The following is a 22,354-nucleotide window of genomic DNA, read 5'->3' as shown; positions in this document are numbered from 1 at the left end:
TGTCTTTTGGACTGTCTTAGACCAGAGGAGGAACAAGTATGAATTCTTAAAATGGGTGTAGATTCCCTTTAAGGAATTTGCTTTACAAGGTAGTTAGATTAGATAGTTAACGTTGTATGTATGCAATCATATGCCTACCTTGGAGATATTTAGTAATTAACATGAGGCAGCAATATTTAATCCGAAACAGGTAGGTGCCTAACTTTTTGGAATGAGAGTCTTTGTTTGCACAACACATCTCTGAGACAGAGGGTTGAGGCTTGGCGTGACTGGATTTCCTATGCTGTTAATCTACCAGGAAATACTCCTTGTCTCTCCCTTTCAGCTTATGAATGAGTTTGAACTTCGCATTACAGAACCAAGAACACCACCTGCTATATGTTCTGAGATTCCACTGAAGTCATGCAGCTATAGTGTGATGAGTGAACAAATGACTGGATGATAAATGAAAGAGTTGCAAACAGGCTTTGCATTATCAACTGCCAATAGCAGAAACAAAACCCCTTTCTAGCTGTGAACAAACTGACTGAACAATTCTGCTGCCCCCCCCCCCCTCCCCTTCACAAAATCAGCGGTTAATCCTGATTAGGCCAATACGATGTCATCGGATTATTGTCTGCACACATTAACCAATCAAATGTGTTATAGTGTAGTAATGCATCTGGGATCCAAACCCCTCAAGTCAGGATAAAATGAACATTAACACAGTTATAAATGATTGGTGTTGCTCATGTAAAATGTGTTTATGCATGGAGAAAAGGAAGGAAGATCAGTATGATCATCATTCATAAATGTTTCTGTTGGTGACATCTGGAGGGTTGGAATCCTAAGGGTTCTTCAAACAATATTATCAATATTTTGAATCACTGGATATTACTGGCACTCTTAATGCTTTGTGTTTCGATTCTACAATAGTGTGGTCTATTTTTATTTAATTTGACAGCAGAAACGAAAAGCAGTAATCGGTTGATATCAAGTAAAGCTATAAATACTGCAATCAGTCATAATTATGAATAAAATCACCCCATCTCCCCCAAATTATATCGTATCCATCAAAGCTAAACATGTTGAATAAGGCCATTACTGTGTCCTCGACAAATTAACATGCATATTCGGGTGCTTCTCATAGTGTGTGGTCTATGATGTGGCCTAAGCTTGTTCCATTGTACTTGTGAATGTTTATTCCTATTTATTGTACAGGTATACAGTATGAGGTAAACCATTGGAGATGGGATTTCATAGGTCAACCATTCCCCAGACAGATGCGTGGAAGGCACCTCTGGGGAAGAGGAACACCTGTGTGTTTGGCTAATGAGGCCTTGCAGGAGATTCGCTCATTAAAAATAACTATGACATGTGTCAAGAGGATGGCACAAAATCGAAGACAGGCATATGTGCAGTAGACGAGAGGGAATGCATGACTTTATGTCGGGAGTGCATTGATTGTATACTTTGAATATGAATAAATGAATAAACAATTAATTAAATGAATGAAAACAGGCCGTGGCTGTCGTCTCTTCTGCACGGCGAGCTGTAAAGAACTGTGGTCCCAAAGAGAGTCAGATGGCTTACCTTCACTGCAGTCCTTTCCTTGAAACCCGGTCCTTGAGCAGTCACACGTTGGCTCGTCGTCAATGAAGCTGCAGACTCCTCCGTTTAAGCACGTGTTGGCTGCGCCACAGAGATCATTAACGACCCCTTCACTGTTGACCATCACCGACTCCGTTTTGTTAACCTTTATGTCCGTTATCCATCCGGTGAAAGGCACCTGGTCCTTGACAGCAGCTGACGTCAGTCGCAGCGCCACTGATCGTAATTCCGGCGGTATTCCCCCAAGAAACAAATGACTGAAAACAGTCATATCCCGTCTTTTAGACTTCACTTCGACCCACTTCACCTCCTTGTCCACGATTAGCGTTGTGTTCTTAAAGTTTCTCCTGATGGTGACCGCGTGCCACCGGCTGTCGTTGACGGCCATGTCGGTCAGAACGGTCGCCGGTTCAGCGCAGAAGATTGAGAAGCGGAGGCTGAGTTTGCCGTTGTGTATAAGGAGTTCTAGAAAGTCACAGAAACCTTCGTCGTCGAAGTAAACTAGCAGCCCATGAGAACTCTTCGTTTTCATGTTGAAACTCATCTCGCTTTCACAGCACGCATTCCACATTGGAAATCTAGCCCATTGTCCCTCTGCACCTGTGAACTCTAGACATGTGCCAATCTCTACCAAGCAGCACACAAGTAGGCCAACCCATAAGAGATGGCCACCATGCCGCATTGCTAAAACCATGGTGTGACTATTATGTGAGCTTGATATATAGGCTATACTATTGTCTTTTTGTTTGGTTATTTTTGGTTTTTATAATGTATTTTTACAGATTTTTATTCAAGCCAGATTTGTTTTGGACTTACTCTGATAACATAGAGTGATATAGATTGCCCACTCCTATATATTGGTGTTACCTGACACATTGTAAAACAGAACGCTGTTGTACACGGGCTATAACATTTGCATAGCAAGCGAGCTCGGCCAACACTAATTTCCTGGAGCGAATATCATTACTTCGCGCACCATCCAGGCCAATGGCCAAACCTCAAACTCGGTGCCAAAATTGTTTGACCTTTTTAAAGGTCCTCTGTGCCATATGAGTTTTACTCCTCTTTCATCCAGATATTAAAGTGAAAGAGATTCAAATATCCATTGGACACACTTGGTTAATTTTGTAATAATGGCAGGGGGGCCCTCTCGGTGCCAGTTAGAGTAAGGACGGGTCTACGGGAGTTGAAATGGCAGCTTTAATCTTCATGTTCATGCCAACGTTCTTTGGCGGGCGACTGGAAGCCTTGCTCGGGGCATTTCACCCAGCATCCTCAGGAGCGAGATGGAAAAAATGCCATATGAAACCACCCTGCGTTGATAGGCGCAGCAAAAGGATCAGTCTTGTCAATGCAGTCCTCGACCCCAAAGCTATCTGCAAAAGAAGGACACGTTTAACAATACATCAGTGATTTAACAATACGGTACATCAATGTCTGATTATACTTAAAACGGAGCCTAAATCAAATAATGCGTTCCTGTGGTGGATCCAGGAGAAGCCTGGCAACACAGTCGTCTAGCTGTGTGTGTGCGTGTGTGTGCGTGTGCGTGTGCGTGTGTGTGTGTGTGTGTGTGTGTGTGTGTGTGTGTGTGTGTGTGTGTGCGTGCGTCCGTCGTATGGAAAACACCAAGGTTTTGGGAACTATATGTAGCCTATATATTGTGTATGTAGCATTATGCACCAGTGTAACTAAATCCATGCATAGGCTACGTGTTTCGTTGGTCTCAGTTGCCAAGAACTGTGTTGTGTCTGCAGGCATTCGCCCGTGTAATGGGAATAGAAAACAAGCTTGCAATGATTCACGCGCCTTTCAATTAAATAGAAGCGAGTGATAACAAAAATTGCATCAAGATGTTTGCACTTGCATGACCATTAACCTTTGTAGCATGTATAGCCCGACTCAAATTAACGATTGTACTCACGCACCCAAAGTGAAATATCCATAAAGTAGGCTAGGTCCATAGAGTAAACTGTTCTAATCCGTTAATCTGCAGTAGCCTCTGTATACATTCGGATCAACACAGGACAAACAAGCTGTCCGCCCCTCTGCAAGCCCCCATACCGCACTCATTATTTAATGAGAAGATTGGTCTTTGGCATTCAAACCACAATTACAACTTCTGAAAACGGCGAATTGTGTTTTTTTTATATCTTTGTACCAACATTCCATACCATCACCAACACCAACACCACAGTATAGGGAAAGTGCGTTGATTCATGGATTTTGCGAAGAATAAAGATCCGCCTATAGGACTGTTGGATCGCAGACCCAGTAACATACAAGAATAGTGTCCTATTTTTTCTTCCTCCATCACAAGTTGCAATCAGAATTGTGGGACAATTAGGGTAATTCTTCTTTTTAACCCTCATAATAACGCCACAGCATATGGCTGACAGATGCCCAAACTATAGCCAGCGATTACCTGGCACTCCAAAGAAACGAAAAAAACGAAAGCTTTAACAAAACATGGACGCTGGACACGTAAACTGCAATCTCCAAACAAATATCAACGATTAAAATATTGCCAGTAAAGCGCATTTGAATAGCATGCTTATACTATGACGACCAATGCTATTCTTGGCACCAGCAATTAATGTAGTATTTAACGTAAACTGCACATTTTCACCAGCATGTGATGTCATCCATAACGATAGCTGGACATTACATTTTAACAGATGGCATGCATGACATCCAAACAATGTCCCATATTAAAATGTAATTTACGCCATACCAATAGAACATATGCATACTACTAGGAACCGTTACTCAAAACAAGATAGTGATGCATTTAGCCTTTTCGTGAGTATAGGCTACTCCGGGACCTTGGACAGTTGGCTACGAAAGAAACTATAACTGCTTGCCAATCAACTGCAGGTTTAAGGCAACGCTTCAGATTGCTAAAACGGCGAGTTCGTGGTCTCAAATCTCAGATCCACTGTGACTCTGTGAGACCCATAGGATTATCTAATAGCAAGTGAATCACAGCATCAAGAAACGGGTCCACTTTGGACAAACTGAACTACACCTACATTATTTAAAGTCACGAACAGAGGTACATTACCTTGACGATTCCTTCGTCGGTAGTTTGTTTCTCCATAAACTAAACCAAACCATTAGGATAACAGGGAAATCCAGTATTTTTAGGGAGAAAGGATGCCATCTGCTTCCCCACTGAGCCTATATCCAGCGACTGTCAGAACCCAGCGTCACGTGTCTTTCGATGATGTGTACTGGGGAGAGGAGGCGCAGAATGCAGCACCTTGGACAGCGACGCTGCCCGATACCTATACAGACATACAGAGAGAGGGGCGTGAGTGAGAGAGAGGGTTTTGAAATGCCAACGGCATCTAGGCAACTTTTGAGATATGGCATTATTCAACAGCAGCGACTGATTAATTGAATGCAGTATACAGGCAGAACCGAGGTTATTTTTGATGAAGGATAAGGTATGCTAGAAGCACAGTGACAGGGGTGTTGAAGAGTTTTCGCGCATTTTGCAATCATCGCAATGATGTCAGCAACAATTGGGTTTGTTGTTGCCGGATTTCTTCACTTAATCACATTTCGTCCAAGCTGAGGAACATATGCAATTACGTTTACTGACGATCTATTATTACAGCTCATCGCAAACGTACACGAAGTGGGCAGAGTGATACTGCCCCATTGCACGATGTATTATTATAGGATACTAATTGAAAGGGCTTAATATTCAGAGTATAGGACCTTTTCGCTAATGCGAGCATTGTCAGTGATTGTACATTTTACGACCTACTATTTCTCCGAGGAAGTTCATACGAATGGGGTAAATATGGCCAGATAAAGGTCACAGAAATATATTAAAAAAAATGTAGAAAAAAAAACGATTACATATAGAATGTCGATGGTACTAGAAAATGCTTTGTATTTCCAGCCTGCCGTTGTAGTATGTCTGAGTACAGTGAAATACTTTTGTTGTTTTTGCCAAACAGCACATTCGATTTGATATGCAACAATGATAATTTGAGGGTGTTTACATATTGTCGTTTTCGATCAATATCTGAATTTAAAAAAATTACAGTAGAATGTACTATTCTACTATATCTATACACATTGGCATAGTAGGTACTACCAGTACCTACTATGCCAATGTGTCTACTGCACTCAACTTCGGCACTGCTAGACGAACAATGCCACTTCAATACAAGTTATAATGTGTCACTTCATGCACTTGTATTAGGACAAGTGCATGACACATTATAAGTGGCATTGTTCGTCTAGCAGTGCCGAAGGTGAGTATACTCAGGGGCGTAGCTGGGGGGGGGGTAGCTTAGGATGATTCCAAGGGCCCAGCACTGGGGGGGGGCCCAACATTTTTTTTTTTTTTTTTTTTTTTTTTACTAGACATCACTCAGGTGTATCATTGATAGATACTATGTTTGTTTCTGAAGTGTGTGTGTGTGTGGTGTGTGTGTGTGTGTGTGTGTGTGTGTGTGTGTGTGTGTGTGTGTGTGTGTGTGTGTGAATATGAACGCAATGCGACATCCTTTACTAGGCTCACCCACCAACAGTGCAGGTGCTGAACTGCTGATCCGAATGTATAGGTAAAAACCATATTATGCGTTTTCATCAATAAAAAAAAATCCAAAATAAATTCTGGTCTGACGTGTGGGTTGGGGTTTAGTCACTTATTGCACCTCTCTTGACTGACATGTGGCCAGCAGTAGCACCCACTCCCCTATAGGGGAGAACGGGGGACGTTGTCACACTTTTTACTCTAGTGTGAATTGCTCATAATCAAAACATCTTTCAATAGTCATTCCTACATTAAATTGAAGCTTAAGATGTTGGCTTGAAATGTGTATGCCTCTCATTTTCCAACGTAGTGTAACAAAGAGTTAATCACCTATCAAAGACACTCTAACACATTGTGACAACCAACCCCATCATGGGGATGGTTGTCACACACTATGGGGTTGGTTGTCACCATGTGTTTTATGGGAAAATCTTTAAAAGAAGACAAGAAGGCAGAACTAAATTTGAAAGTTTAATTGCATTGACAAGTTGACAAATACATAACTTAATGCATCTTAACATGAACATAAACAGGAAACACATCTTTAGGCCATCCTATATAACAAAATAAGAACACAATAAATCGGCCTAACAATAATAGCCTACACAACATGAATGAATGAATGAAAACTTTATTTAACAGAATGCAGAATGGGTACAATACAGTATGGCTCAATACACACAATTGTTAAGGGGATGCAGACCAGAGAAAGACGTTTGTCTTGTTTACATCAGGGTCCCCCATTTTCAATTCATAGTTGTAACATGTGACAACCAACCCCAAATAAAATGTGACGACCAACCCCAACTGGAATGTCTTGATAGCATCAAGGCTAATAGCCATCTAACAACTAGTTAGCTAGCTAACAACAATCTAAACTATAGCTATCCCTTCACACTTTTTAAGGGTAATAATTGTTTCATTATAAACCAATTGTGTAAAAGCCTAGAAGAACAATACTGAGGAGTGGAATATTTACAAATGGACATTTGTACACAAAAAGTCCTCTCACCTCAAATTCAGCTGTTTCACTCCAAATATGACAATGTAGGTGAACTCTGACCCCAATTCTGGACATTTAAATACCAAAGTATGGAAGACAGGATCCTCTGGTGGTGAAATATAATGAATGTGACAACCTACCCGTGTGACAATGTCCCCCGTTCCCAGTAACTGCCTGAACTGCCGATTTCCCCATTGACTTCCATAGTCAAATTGGACATGAAATAGTCACTGAAATTGCACCCATTTATGCTTTCACTTACAGTGACAGGAGGGTGATTTATATGTTTGTCTGAGCCGGCAGGCACGGACGAAACCACTCAAAGATCTACTACATATCCAACACTGTGTTTGTGTATTTTGATGGAGAGTCCACTGTGCACTTAAAATCAAATTAAAATGGATGGGGCATTGGTCTCTGCTTTGGCAGTAAAGACAAAAATAATCTCATGAATGATCACAGGTCAGACCACACAGTCATTGATTACAAAGGATTTAAAACCAAATATTAAATATGACTTTATAGTTGATGTTAATTTGTACATTTACTTTTGGACGCTTGAGGGAATTATGTATAAAATGGCTATAATTCCACAGTTCACCCTATATGGATGGAAACACCCTCAAATTAAAGCTGTAGGTCAACTCTTTAACCTCAGTCATTCTTCCATTTTAAGCCATTTGTTTTAGTACAGAGCCAAAGCAACAAAACATAGGCAATGCATTTCTTTCTTTCTTTCTTTTATTTGTGCAGTATTGACTTTTCCAGCAACACACTGTTCCACACATAGGATCTGCCCATTACAAACACTAGAATATACCACCATGTGTCAGTGAGCACTTCCACAGGAGAAGTTGTGGATGAAATGCCTTGCTTCACCCCACGTACACATCTCAATCCCTCACACTTTGATGGTCTGAACTGGTTACCAGTGGAAAAGAGAGTGGCTCAGATAAAAAAAAAAAAAAAGGAATACTACAGTCCCTGCATATCTGGTCAGTTACTTTAGTTTGGTGAGTGAGACTCACAAATACTCCACGAGAGGCAGCCAGACAGATATAATTATTATTCCACACAGGTTCAGGAATTCAATGGGGCAAAATAAATTTTTGTAAACGGCCGGAGTTCTATGGAACCAATTATGTACCTCTTGCAAAGCACTGGCTACAGAAATAAGCTTTAAGACCGCTTTGAAAAAGTGGTTAGCGTCTGCCTCTATTTGATTCACATAGAAGCTAGGAAGGATAGGATGAGTTGTGTAATGTGTGTTTACAGATGGATCTTTGATTTTATTATTAATTAGACGGACTGAAGGGGAATGCTGTAGATTAATTGAATTTGATTGTGTATGTGGCATTCACTTGTTTAATGTAGTGAAATTGTGTGGTTTGTTTTGTATTTGGGCTTCAGAGTAGCTCACTGTCTATGTGTCAGCCAACTGCCCACCATACCCCACCCACCCCCTACCCCCAGAGGCCCACAATGGAAATAACTTACCTTTTGGCTTTATTGTGTTTTTAACCTCAATGATTTCTTAAATGTATGTATTCCTGCTGGGCAGTTTTATATGCATCTTTTATGAATGATCAAATAAATTCATTCAAAGGCATTCAGGCCTCACATTTGATTGTTTATCACTGAAAGCATAGATATTAGATGAGAAGCTTTGACGCAGGTTTACTCGTTACCATTATCATGGTAGGGGGTGGGGGGATCCTGTCAGCTGTGGACCATAGGTTAATTTTCCAGTCAAGAGTGAGTACCCCCCCCCCCCCGCTTTAATAGGTTAGGGGGAAATAGTCCACTCACTATAAAGCCTAACGTATTTTATTATTTGTTTTAGGCACAGAGGAAGACATTCTACAGAGTATACAAGTTTCAAGTTTCTTTATTAGTTGTCATAGTAAAGAATACAGAATACTTTTCCATGAAATGCTTTTTTCTGTATGAGCTCCTGGGAGTGTGCTAGATAAAAATAGATAAAAAGTATAAAATAGAAAGTCAAAAGTACGTAAACAAAAAGTGTTCAGTCAATATACATATATACAATATACAATACAGAGTAAAAAAAAATAGTAACAGTGAGTTACAGTACAATACAATATACAGTACAATGCAGAAATGGGATGAGGTACAACTTAGGGTAAGGTGCAATGAGGTATGAATTTGATTTGATTTGATTTGATTAGGGATCCCCATTAGCTGGTGCGATAGCAACCAGCTAGTCTTCTTGGGGTCCACACACAAAAAAACATACAAAAACAATCACTATTGCAAAAACAAAATGATTAAAAGTCAGTACACACAATGCATAATGAAACTACTGTAACAATTAAGATAGCTAAAATTACATTAGTTCAAGTTCAAGTTCAAGTTTCTTTATTAGTTGTCATACAGAAGTACAGAATACTTTTATACAAAATGCTTCTTTCGGTTACGCTCCAGAGACTGTGCTAGACAAAAATAGATAAGTATAAAATAAGTATAGCAAGTATAAAATAAAAGTCAGGTACTGTACGTAGACAAACGTGTTCAGTAATATATACATATATACAATGTTCAATGCAGAGTAGAAGTAACTGAGTTACAATACAATATACTATATACTATACAGTGCAAAGCAGAGATGGGATGAAGTACAATTTAGGTACAATTTACAGTAAGGTGTAATGAGGTATGGGTTGTAGTGCAAATTCTTTACCAATAAATATAAAGTGTGTTTAGGTGTTCTAAAGTGGGTAAAGTGGGTGCTGCAGTGAGTTGTTTGTTTAAAGTGAGTGTGTGCGTGTGGATGTGTGTGCTGTGAGTGCATTTGATGGTTGTTACATAGTGTTATTGTTCGTTGAGCATCCTGATGGCCTGGGGATAGAAGCTTCTTCTGAGTCTCTCTGTGCTTGCCATGAGACTCCGGTATCGCTTGCCTGACCGCAGCAGTTCAAAGAGGCAGTTGTTTGGGTGGCTGGAGTCTTTCATAATTAGTGTAAAACAAAAACAAAAAATTACTTTACAGTGTTAAAAACAATTTAAGATTCTTTTAAAAAGTGAATTTAATGCAGCAGAGGTTCCGAGGCAGGCCATTCCAAAGAGTTAATGCTCTAAAAATAAAAGATCTCCCCAAAGCGCTGGTTCTAGGACCTGGCAATTCAAGCTGCCCACTACTGGAACCTCTAGTGTAATGCTCGTGCACAGTATTACTAAAAACAATCTGATTATGTATAAAAACAGGAGTTTTACTGATCATGACCAACTTGAACAGCACAAGTATATTAAAAGACAATCTATTTTCAACGTTAAGCCAAGAGAGGCGGGCATGCATACGGCTCACATTAGACCTTAGTGAGCAGCCCAGTACCAACCGTGCTGCCCTGTTCTGGACCATCTGGAGCTTCCTGAGGTCACCACTGGCAGCAGATGACCACATTGCAGAGCAATAGTCAAGATGACATAAAACTAAACATTGCACTATCTGACATAAAAGGGGATGGGCAACCAAAGAAGCACATTTCCTGGAAATACCTATTGCTCTTCCCATTTTTAAAACAATAAAATGTATATGCTGAGACCAAGACAGAGTGCAATCCAGCATCACTCCAAGGAGTTTAGTACTTTCAACTTGTTGAACTGCTGAATTACACAAGTTTAAATGAAGCTTTGGATTTGTAGATAACCTGTGCCTTGTTCCCAGCACAATACATTTAGTCTTGGAGATATTAAGGACAAGTCTATTACATACTACCCAGTCATACACAACTTTAAGTTCTCTGCTCAAAACTTCATTAAGTACATTGCATGATGGTGCAGTGTAATACAATGTTGAATCCAGTGGCGGCTCGCCACTAGGGGCGCTCGGGCGCCGCCCCCCCTCAGGCCCTACCCTGGTTATATGAGAGAACAAGAAAAATAAGTTTTTAGTTTTTAGTTTTATAGCCCTATAAATAATATAAACATGTTTAAAATTAATAATATTTACTCATTTTAAGTATGTTTGTGTTTCCAATGCACAATATAACGTTATTATCGCAATTAAAAAACACTCGTTTTCCAGAGCAGGAAGTGACATCACGTTTTTTTTTTTTTTTTTTTTTTTTTTTGTATTTCTCGGCCCGGGCTATACGCGATAGCGCTCTGAGTGCGCGTCACAGTTTGATCGCTGTATCCGTCACAGCCAATCAGTGCATAACGCGTTGTGCGTTGAAATATGACTATTATGTTGGAATCCGGGCGCGATTTGAAGCGGTCTAGCCAGTAGCGTCAAGAATATCTGTAGCCGCATTTCGCGGAGACGCTCTCTGATTGGCCGACGCCAGTATTTTTTTCCGTAGCAGAATTTCACAGAGACGATCTCTGATTGGCCGAATCCAATTTCTAATGTTCCAATTCTAGGTTATTCCTAAGTTGGTCGGTGGAGATAGTTGTGTTGTTGTGAGAATGATGCAGGCAGCTATTTGTCTTAGACGAGCGTGCCGTGACTGCAAGTTCTTTAGACTGTTAAGCTTAGGCACTCTTTCAAAGTTGGTTAAGGTTAGAGTTTGTCTTAGAGCATGGCGATAGAACGCCAGGTAGTTTGCAGGCTGTTCGAGGCGGAAATGGACAAAGACACAGCTCTTCACTCACACAGCTTGTTGGCTAACAACAAGCTATATGGATGCGGAGGGACAACAATGGATGGACATCAACACAGGCTGGATGGACAATGCCATGGAGTGGATATACTTTATCAACAAGCCAACAACAAGGTAGATTAGCGATCTTAACTCTAGTTTAATACATGATACGTTGTCTACTGATGCCGCATAACGTTGTAACGTTACAGCTTTCAGGTAACATTAGCTACTGCTAGCTGTTAGCTCCGTTATCTTAGCTGGCCACTTTTATAATTACTTCATGGAAACGGAGTAACGTTAACGTTTAAACGTTATGTCGAGGTCATACAATACTACAGTCGACATAAGGTTAACGTTACCCCGTTTCCATGAAGTGTTTAAATAGCAGCAATCTTGTTGAAAATTACTAAAATGCTCTCTCTCTCTCTCTCTCTCTCTCTCTCTCTCTCTCTCTCTCTCTCTCTCTCTCTCTCTCTCTCGCTCTCTCTCTCTCTCTCTCTCTCTCTCTAATTTCGCCGCATGTGGGGCATAACCACTCAGACAATGAATGGTAACTTGTTTAAAATAACGAGCTTTACAAATGTGTTTATTATTGAATGGATCTGACATCATCTGAGAGAGAGAGAGAGAGAGAGAGAGCGAGAGAGAGAGAGAGAGCGAGAGAGAGAGAGAGAGAGAGCTGTGCGTGTTTGTGTTGGGCTATTGGAAACGTCGTTGCATTTGACTGACTGATCATATATTGATCGATGGCAATGGTGATAATATTCGCCAATGCGTGCCTTGTACATGTTTGCAAAATGTTTGGTATAGCGCCCCTAGTGGCGAAGTACCCACCGGCCGCCACTGGTTGAATCATCTGCATAAAGAACTGTTTTAGCACATTTGGTAGCCCAAGATAGGTCATTAGTAAATACAGAGAAGAGCAAAGGTCCTAGGCAACTTCCTTGCGGAACGCCACACTCTAGACCTCTGCTACTGGGCAGGCTGCCATTTAGATACACCTTCTGTGATCTAGAGGACAAATAACTTAGTATCCACTTTAAAGCAGAAGAGTTAAAACCATAACATTTAAGTTTCTCAACCAGTAGAGAATGGTCCAGCACATCAAATGCAGCACTAAAATCTAACAGCACAGCTCTCACCAACATAGAGTTATCTATAGCTTTAAGCCAGTCATCAGTCATCTGTATCAAAGCAGTAGAAGTAGAGTAACCAGCTCTATAGGCATGTTGAGAATCTGTTGCAAGCTTGTTTGAAACAAAATACTCTTGAATTTGTGAATGCACCAACTTTTCCATGATTTTGCTCAAGACAGGTAAAATACTTATAGGTCTAGAATTTCCCTCATTAAAATCAGCTTTGGTATCCTTAGGTAAAGGAAAAACCTTAGCCTCCTTCCACATCTTTGGAAATAGGCCCACATCCAAACATCTATTCATAATATGACATATAGGAGATGCTATGATACCAGCAGTCATTCTCAGCACTTTATTATCCAGGTTATCTAGGCCTGCTAACATACTATCAGGAATTGTAGTGCAAATCTCTTTACCAATAAATATTTGTGTTAAAATGTCTAAAGTGAGTAAAGTGGGTGTTACAGTGCGTGTTAATTGTATATATATATATTTTTTTTTAAATATATTTATATATATATTGTTGTGAAGGATCAGATTAAACCGAATATATATATTTATTTATATATATATATTTAAATAGTGTTTGTATATCGTTTGATATCCCCTGTATATTCTTTGTACAATATGCACTGAATATCCCTTTAGTCTACTAAACAGCCCATAATAGTTTCATTCTACCATTGGATGAGAACCTGGCGCCAGGTTGCCATACCCCTAGGTTCAAGTTCAATCGTGCCGCCCAACATGTCGTGGCAAGCCCCGGTTCCGCGCAGGAATATGTCGGGCGTAATACGAATGGTACTATTTGTTCATAGCGCATATATATATGGCGCAAGTAAAGTAGAACTTCCTTTTTAGTCCAGTTCTTTACCCTCCAACAGAGTGACAGACGTGAAGCCTCACCCACGACGCACGTGTGGTGTAGTAAGGCCTACTTGGCCTCAGAATAGGCATTGAGATATCGTGCGGATTAATAGTTGAATAGTCATAGTTTGGCACTATACCGTCGAGTTGGACGTATTCTATTAAGCTAATAATAGTCTATTTATGTATGGTGCATCGTTCGGTTAGAGTTCTAAAGTTATCAGTACCCCCATCGTTCCTGACGTTATCTGGACGCTTAACCAGGCTGGGCAGACCCCTAGTGGTGCTTGCATCCGAGGAGCTCCGGGCCAGGGCGACTGGACCTGTATATTGGATTACTCTACCCGGACGACGGCGAGCCTTCCACGGCTTGGATTATGCTTTGGGTGCTTTGATTATTCCATGGATAACGGCCAACACTGCGGAGTGTTGGAACTACCCCCCGGAGAGGACTCCAGGTGAGACGGCGCTCTACACCAGTGAGGTCGCCTCACGTCTCTCCGTTGTGGACCGGCAGCTACCGTCCACCAGAGGGTCCAGCTGTATTCGTCTGCGGACCGAGGTTCTGTGGGCACCGTGTTCAAGACTTTGAATTCTCCCAAGAAACTGTCGGCCAGATGGGATACCGCCAGCGGCTTCTCTAACCCCCCCCCCTCCTACTGTCTTACAACCAGCGGGACCCCCCCCCCTCCTACTGTCTTACAACCAGCGGGACCCCCCCCCCCCTTAGTGTATCCAGCTATAATCATTTAAGTACCATCGCTATAGTTCCTAAATATCCAGGTTGTATACTTACTCCCTGCGTAACCAGAGATTGGACATTCAATGTTGATTTACCTACGAATACTCATTTGCCATACAAGTGCATATTTCAAATCATAAGTGTAAACAAGTGAACGTTGTATATACCTTTTGCTATATTAAACCTTCGATTTGTACATTTGTGTGGATTCGTTTCATCAGGTGGGAAAGTGTTCATCATACTTATATCATGTACTGGATGGCCAGAAGTTAAAGTACAAGAGGTAGTGGTATTAAATACCATATCTAACAATACAGTCAGGGAATTGTACCCCTCAGTTACAATTGGTCCTTCGAGCCGGAGGGTAACTAGTGTAATATTAATATAGTGTTATTAATATTGAAATGGCCTATGATGAACACTCCACGAAACGGTCCTCCTAACCTAGAGCGCCCGCGGCGCAGACGACAGACACCTCAGTACTTAGAGGCTTACACTGTCAGTCAACTACCTAGCCTTCGACAAACGGTAAACGCGGTAAAAGTAGAAAGTAAAATTATGTCTGACCTTAACGAACAGGTTTCCCCGACCACAGAGGCCCTAGTAGGTCCTAATGTAACTGACCAAGCTCACGGTGGGGACCAGGAAGGAGCGGACATGCCTTTACCCCCCGCCACTACCCAAGAAGTAGTCCCCGACCAGCCCCGGGAGGAAGACAACCCTACAGAGAGAGAACTCTGCACGGAAGAAGAGGAGGAGAGCGCCGAGGAAATAGAGCTCCAGGACTCCCCAACGAGTACCCCCAGGAGCGGCTCACGCATGAGCGGCTCACCTCCACAACCGCCTTCCCCCAGCGAAGCGGAGAGGATGCTACAACAGGCGTTCCTCGTCAGCCTGACAGCCTCTACCGAACGCGATCGACTTCAGGGTGAACGCGACCGTCTCCAAGCACAACAACGGAGCGAGGAAGAGCGCACACGCCTAGAGATGAGACGCCTTCAGACAGAAGAGAATATGGCAAGAGACCGGGCCGACGCCCAGCGCGCCGGTGCCCAAAGAGAAGCAGATCTCACCAAGGGCGAAGTCGAGCGCGACAAGTTACAAGCGCAGCTAATGGAGCAGCTGATCCGCAAGGCAACACCCTCTCCCTCCGCCAGGGGTTCAAGGAACTCGTCGAGACAACAGTCAAGGGCAGCGTCTCCTCAACGAGCAAGCGACCCTGAACTTGACCAACAGACCGAGCCTAGACCCCCCGCAGACCCCCTTCCCAGACCGGTCCAAGCGAGACCCAGCTACAAGGAAGGAGCGGCATACACTGCGGAGAAGCTAAATAAACGATTACAGGATCTGGAAGATCTGATAGAGGAAGAAGAGGGAGAGGAGGAGAACCAAGCCCGACGACAGCACAGTACTCCACCGGACCAGGAGGTCCAGTACAGTCCAGGCTGTACCCCCGCGGCGCTGCGCTACAGACCCCCGACTCTATTCACGGGTGAGCACGACGCACGACCAGCCCCGAGGAATAGCACCTGGACCAGCGGGCCATGGTACCCTGTCAGTACCAGCCCACAGCGAGGCGCAAGAGGGGACTCGCCCAGGAGGTCTCTCCCCCAACGCTCGCCGATGTATCAGCCATCCACGGCGGCATACATTGCCACGCCGTCATTTCCAGACTTCGCCTATGAGAGTCGAGCACAGTACACGGAGCTCCGGATGTGCTTAGAGACAATGATGGTGGATGTCGCTGATGAACGCCACAAGTATGCAATATTACTGAAGCACCTGAAAGTACCGCGAGCGCACAATATAGCGCTAGCCTATGCCACCTCTTCGACACCATACACAGCGGCCCTAGCGGCGCTGGACCAGAGATATGGACGTATATGGGATTACGTAATCCAAGAGATAAGGCATATTGATCGCCTACCCCCAGCCACAGACAATCGCTCACTAGACGACCTGTCAATCAAAGTGCAGTCCCTGGTAGGGATGCTGGGAGCGCAACGGGAAAAGGGCATGCATGAGCTATACGCCAACTCTAACGTCGAGAGGATTTTGGAGAAGCTGCCACCCGTAAGACAGGAGCGTTTTAGGCGGCAGAGAGACTACCGGGATCCCAACGGCCCCGAGCCATCCCTCCTTGATCTAGCCGACTTCCTGGCGAGAGAAGTCAGCAGCTTACGACTGGATACCTTCGGGCGGAGCACACCAAGCTCCAGAGAGGGACCCAGGAGAATAAATGATGGAAGAAGATCGGTGACTGTCATGCACCAATCAGAGTCAGTACCGAGCAGTAAGAGTCACAGCACCCCCTCGAGAAAAGAGAAGTGGAAGATAGCGTGTCCCTACTGTGAGAAAGAACACTGGCTGTCACAATGTGACCTATTCACAAAGATGAATGCAGAAGAAGTGAGTCAATGGATAAAGTCCAACAGGCGCTGTTACCGATGTGCGCGGCCACACATGGCAGCCGAATGCCGCCTAAAGAAAAGGTGCAGTCGGTGCGATGGAGCCCATCTAGATATACTACACGACAGTAACAGAAGACAGCCTCCACCTGCACCATCGCGCGGCACCAAGGCAAGTGTCATGTACATTGACCCCGCCAGCAGCAGCGGCGCCCAAGTGCTCTTAAAGGTAGTCCGTGTGACATTGAGCTACCAAGATAAAGTCATGGACACTTACGCCGTCCTTGATGACGGGTCAGAGAAGACCCTTCTGCTCGCGTCCGCTGCGGCCCAGCTGGGACTGCGGGGGAGCAAGAACGAAATGACGATTCGGACAATAAGAAGAGATTTAAAGACGATAAAGGGCGAGAATGTCTCCTTCACTATCGCAGCAAACGGTCAGCCAGAGCGACGGTATAAGATTACAAATGCTTTCACCAGCCAAGAAATAGGACTATCGCAGTACACCTACCCTATCGCCAAGTTGATGGATAAATATGTGCACCTGCGCCAATTACCTATCCCGCTCATAGACGGCGCTACCCCGACCCTGCTGATAGGCTCCGACCATGCAGAACTCATAGTCCCGATTGACCAGGTCCATACAGGACCCCGAGGCTGTCCTGCAGCAGTCGAGACCCGCCTAGGGTGGACCCTACAAGGCCCCCTCGCTAAATCTCTCAACCGAACAGCAGCCACTAGCTGCCTCCACTCCAGAACGACAGAAGAAGACACCACTCTCCTGCAGCATGTCGAGAGGCTATGGACACTAGAGACAATGCCCTTTAAGAACGAAAGGAAAGATATTCGTTCTAAAGAAGACATTTACGCCATCAACCTACTCGAGCAGGGGACAAAGAGAGTCACAGTCGGCGGAGTGATGAGATACGCAACTCCACTCCTGAGGCGAGAGGGAATGCCCACCTTTCACGCAAAGAAAGACGCCACGGAGCGCTATCTATTGAACACGGAGCGGCGCCTAGCCAAAGACCCCGCTCAAGAGAGTGTGTACCACGCTGAGATTGAGAAGCTAATCACAGCGGGACACGTAACAAAGATTCACATTAAAGAGGCCGATCAGACGACCGAATCATGGTACGTGCCGCATCACAAGGTCCATCACAACGGCAAGGATCGCATTGTGTTTAACTGCAGCTACCAGATCGGATCCCAAAATCTGAATAAAGAGCTCTTGCCCGGCCCCACACTCGGCCCCTCCCTACTAGGCGTGCTACTGCGCTTCCGCCAGGACAAGGTGGCTATCAGCGGGGATATCAAAGGGATGTTCTTGCAGGTGAGACTAGTAGAGGAGGACAAGCCCCTGCTGCGGTTCCTATGGAGAGAGAGGATCGGATATGAGAACCCAGCCATCTACCAGTGGGAAGTACTCCCCTTCGGAACCACATGCAGCCCGTGCTGTGCTACATTTGCACTACAGAAACACGTCGCAGAGGACCCAACAGCAGATGAAGAGGTCCAACACAGTGTGAAGAACAGTTTTTACGTGGACAACTGTTTACAAAGCGTTTCGACTCAAGAAGAAGCCGAGGCTCTCCTAATCAAGTTACGCGCCTCCCTGATCAAAGGCGGCTTTGATCTCAGGCAGTGGGCCAGCAGTGACCCGCACGTATTGCACAGCCTCTCCCCCGCGGACAAGGCTGCCAGCAGCGAGACCTGGATGGCGACCATCCCAGGAGAAGCCCAAGAAATGACACTAAGACTAGTCTGGCGCTTCAAAACAGACTCGCTCCACTATAGACACAAACCCTTGGCTCCAGAGCAGGGACGGTCGACGGCGATACCGACCACCAGACGGAGTGTGTACAGAACACTCGCCAGACAATACGACCCGTTGGGATGTATTCTACCTTACACCACCAGGGCAAAGATGATTGTACGAGCACTATGGGACAAGGACCAGGGCTGGGACGACCCAATACCCGCACACCTTGCCTCAACATGGAGAGAGTGGGAGACGGAACTCCGCTCACTCCCAGGCGTCAATATACGCCGCAGCTACTTCCCATCCACAGTGAGGCCAGAGACATGCGAGATTGATCTACACGTCTTCAGCGACGCCTCCGAAGTAGCCTATGGATCGGTGGCCTACTTGCGTGCCCAAGAGAAGGGAGGAAAGATACACACTGCTTTCATCCTGGCCCGCTCAAGAATAGCCCCACGAAAGCAACAATCTATCCCACGTCTAGAGCTCTGCGCAGCCCTAGCAGGAGCGCATCTAGCCACGTTAATCCAACGTGAACTCACCATTCCGGTGCACAGAACAATCTTGTGGTCAGATTCTACGACAGTACTCACATGGATCAAGTCTGATTCATGCAGATACAAAGTCTTCGTGGGAGTCAGAGTCACCGAGATTCAAGAGCTAACAGAAGCAGCGAGCTGGCGGTATGTGGACACCAAACACAACCCAGCTGACGTCATCACCCGGGGAATGTCTCTGGATGACCTAACCCGTCGCAACATCTACAGTGACGGACCAGAATTCCTCAAGCTCCCGGAAGGAGAGTGGCCTACGCCCACCCCACGGGAAGCAAGTAACGAGGAGGCTGAGAACAAGAAACCTATGTTCTGTGGACTGAGCACAGTCGCCTCCACAGACCCCAACATAGATGACTGCATTACCCTAGCGAGTGCGCAGCAAAGAACATTCCTGCGGCACCACCCAGAGATTCAGTCCACCACTGACATGTCAGCAGCTGACTACGAAGAAGCAGAACTTCTTCTACTACAACGAGCCCAGAGAGACTCGTTCCCCGATGAGCTAGACTGTCTACAGGGAGGAAACCCCGTCCCATCAGACAGCAGACTGCTCCACCTGGCACCAGAGAGTGACGCCCATAATCTCATCAGAGTGGGTGGTCGCCTGCGGAGAGCCCCCGATCTACCGGATGATATTAAGTACCCGATCGTCTTGAACAGCCGACACAAGGTCACAGAGCTGATCATAAAGAAATACGACGAGGATGTACACCACGCAGGAGCAGAGAGAGTCTTCGCGGAGATCAGACGTCGTTATTGGATACTGCAAGGCAGAGAAGCAGTACGGCGCTTCCAGCGAACCTGTCTAGACTGCCGTAAGTGGCGCGCGCAGCCCAGCATACCACGGATGGCTGACTTACCCCCCTGTCGCCTCCGAATCGGCGACAAGCCATTCCACTCCACAGGCATGGACTGCTTTGGCCCGTTGTATATAAAGAGAGGAAGAGGCACCGAGAAGCGGTGGGGTATTGTATTCAAATGCATGACCACCAGAGCGATACATATCGAGCTCCTTCCGACCATGAGCACAGACTCATTCCTTATGGCCTTCCGAAGATTCACATCACGGAAAGGGAAAAAAGTCTACATTGTTGTCTGATCACGGGACCAACTTCAAAGGCGGAGAAAGAGAGCTGAGAGAGAGCTTCCAAGCTATGGGCCCAGAACTTAAGACCCACCTCGCTCCATCCCAGATTGACTTCCAGTTTAATCCCCCGAACGCACCCCACTTCGGTGGAACCTGGGAACGAGAAGTACGTTCTATAAAGACAGCCCTATACGCCGTGCTCGGGGCCCAGACTGTGGCGGAGGAAGTCCTAATGACAGTCCTCACGGAGATCGAGGGAGTATTGAACTCAAAGCCCCTCGGTTACGTCTCCAGTGATGTAGCAGATGTCGACCCAGTCACCCCCAACACACTCCTAATGGTGCGGCTGGACCCCGCACTACCCCAGACAATGTACAGGCCTGAAGAAGCGAACGGCCGAAGAATGTGGAGGTACAGTCAAGTACTAGCTGACAAGTTTTGGAGCAGCTTCCTACTCCACTACCTACCGTCTCTACAGACCCGCCAGAAGTGGGTAAAAGAGAGAGACAATTTGACAGAAGGAACAGTCGTCATGATTATTGACCAGTCACTACCCAGAGCTATGTGGCCGGCTGGCCGCGTAAGCAAAGTGATCACCGGTGCCGATGGCAAGGTCCGAGCAGCTGAAGTACTCGTCCAAGGGCGCACTTACACACGTCCCGTGGCGAGGCTCATAGAACTGCCCCGACTCCCAGATACTATCGATGATGACCATGACCCCATGACTTTGTGAGTTGACTGACCCTTACAGCGGACCTTGAGTGGTAGACAGTGCGGTTAATCTGTCTCTGCTTAGCTAATTAGGTGGGACTAATTAGGGGGCGGCTGTTGTGAAGGATCAGATTAAACCGAATATATATATTTATTTATATATATATATTTAAATAGTGTTTGTATATCGTTTGATATCCCCTGTATATTCTTTGTACAATATGCACTGAATATCCCTTTAGTCTACTAAACAGCCCATAATAGTTTCATTCTACCATTGGACGAGAACCTGGCGCCAGGTTGCCATACCCCTAGGTTCAAGTTCAATCGTGCCGCCCAACATGTCGTGGCAAGCCCCGGTTCCGCGCAGGAATATGTCGGGCGAAATACGAATGGTACTATTTGTTCATAGCGCATATATATATGGCGCAAGTAAAGTAGAACTTCCTTTTTAGTCCAGTTCTTTACCCTCCAACAGAGTGACAGACGCGAAGCCTCACCCACGACGCACGTGTGGTGTAGTAAGGCCTACTTGGCCTCAGAATAGGCATTGAGATATCGTGCGGATTAATAGTTGAATAGTCATAGTTTGGCACTATACCGTCGAGTTGGACGTATTCTATTAAGCTAATAATAGTCTATTTATGTATGGTGCATCGTTCGGTTAGAGTTCTAAAGTTATCAGTACCCCCATCGTTCCTGACGTTATCTGGACGCTTAACCAGGCTGGGCAGACCCCTAGTGGTGCTTGCATCCGAGGAGCTCCGGGCCAGGGCGACTGGACCTGTATATTGGATTACTCTACCCGGACGACGGCGAGCCTTCCACGGCTTGGATTATGCTTTGGGTGCTTTGATTATTCCATGGATAACGGCCAACACTGCGGAGTGTTGGAACTACCCCCCGGAGAGGACTCCAGGTGAGACGGCGCTCTACACCAGTGAGGTCGCCTCACGTCTCTCCGTTGTGGACCGGCAGCTACCGTCCACCAGAGGGTCCAGCTGTATTCGTCTGCGGACCGAGGTTCTGTGGGCACCGTGTTCAAGACTTTGAATTCTCCCAAGAAACTGTCGGCCAGATGGGATACCGCCAGCGGCTTCTCTAACCCCCCCCCCTCCTACTGTCTTACAACCAGCGGGACCCCCCCCCCTCCTACTGTCTTACAACCAGCGGGACCCCCCCCCCCCCCTTAGTGTATCCAGCTATAATCATTTAAGTACCATCGTTATAGTTCCTAAATATCCAGGTTGTATACTTACTCCCTGCGTAACCAGAGATTGGACATTCAATGTTGATTTACCTACGAATACTCATTTGCCATACAAGTGCATA

The 22,354-nt window shown here is 45.1% G+C and overlaps 1 protein-coding gene across 1 annotated transcript in view; it reads right to left on the bottom strand.

Moving 5' to 3' along the window:
• The window catches only part of LOC311234124 (neurexin-1a-like), a gene marked incomplete at both ends in the record, with an annotated part of 172,813 nt that extends 170,529 nt beyond the window's left edge, over window positions 1-2,284 (bottom strand). The window contains one exon of the mRNA XM_084321241.1: window positions 1,573-2,284. Coding sequence (XP_084177367.1) covers window positions 1,573-2,284 — 712 coding nt within the window. The remainder of the gene's footprint in view (window positions 1-1,572) is intronic.
• Window positions 2,285-22,354: the final 20,070 nt, after the last annotated feature.

The sequence above is a fragment of the Notolepis coatsorum genome (assembly GCF_963971535.1).
Source record: "Notolepis coatsorum genome assembly, chromosome: 9".
In the NCBI taxonomy this organism is placed as follows: Eukaryota; Metazoa; Chordata; class Actinopteri; order Aulopiformes; family Paralepididae; genus Notolepis; species Notolepis coatsorum.
Note: the sequence above shows the minus strand (reverse complement) of the source record. Positions and strands in the feature narration are given on the sequence as shown.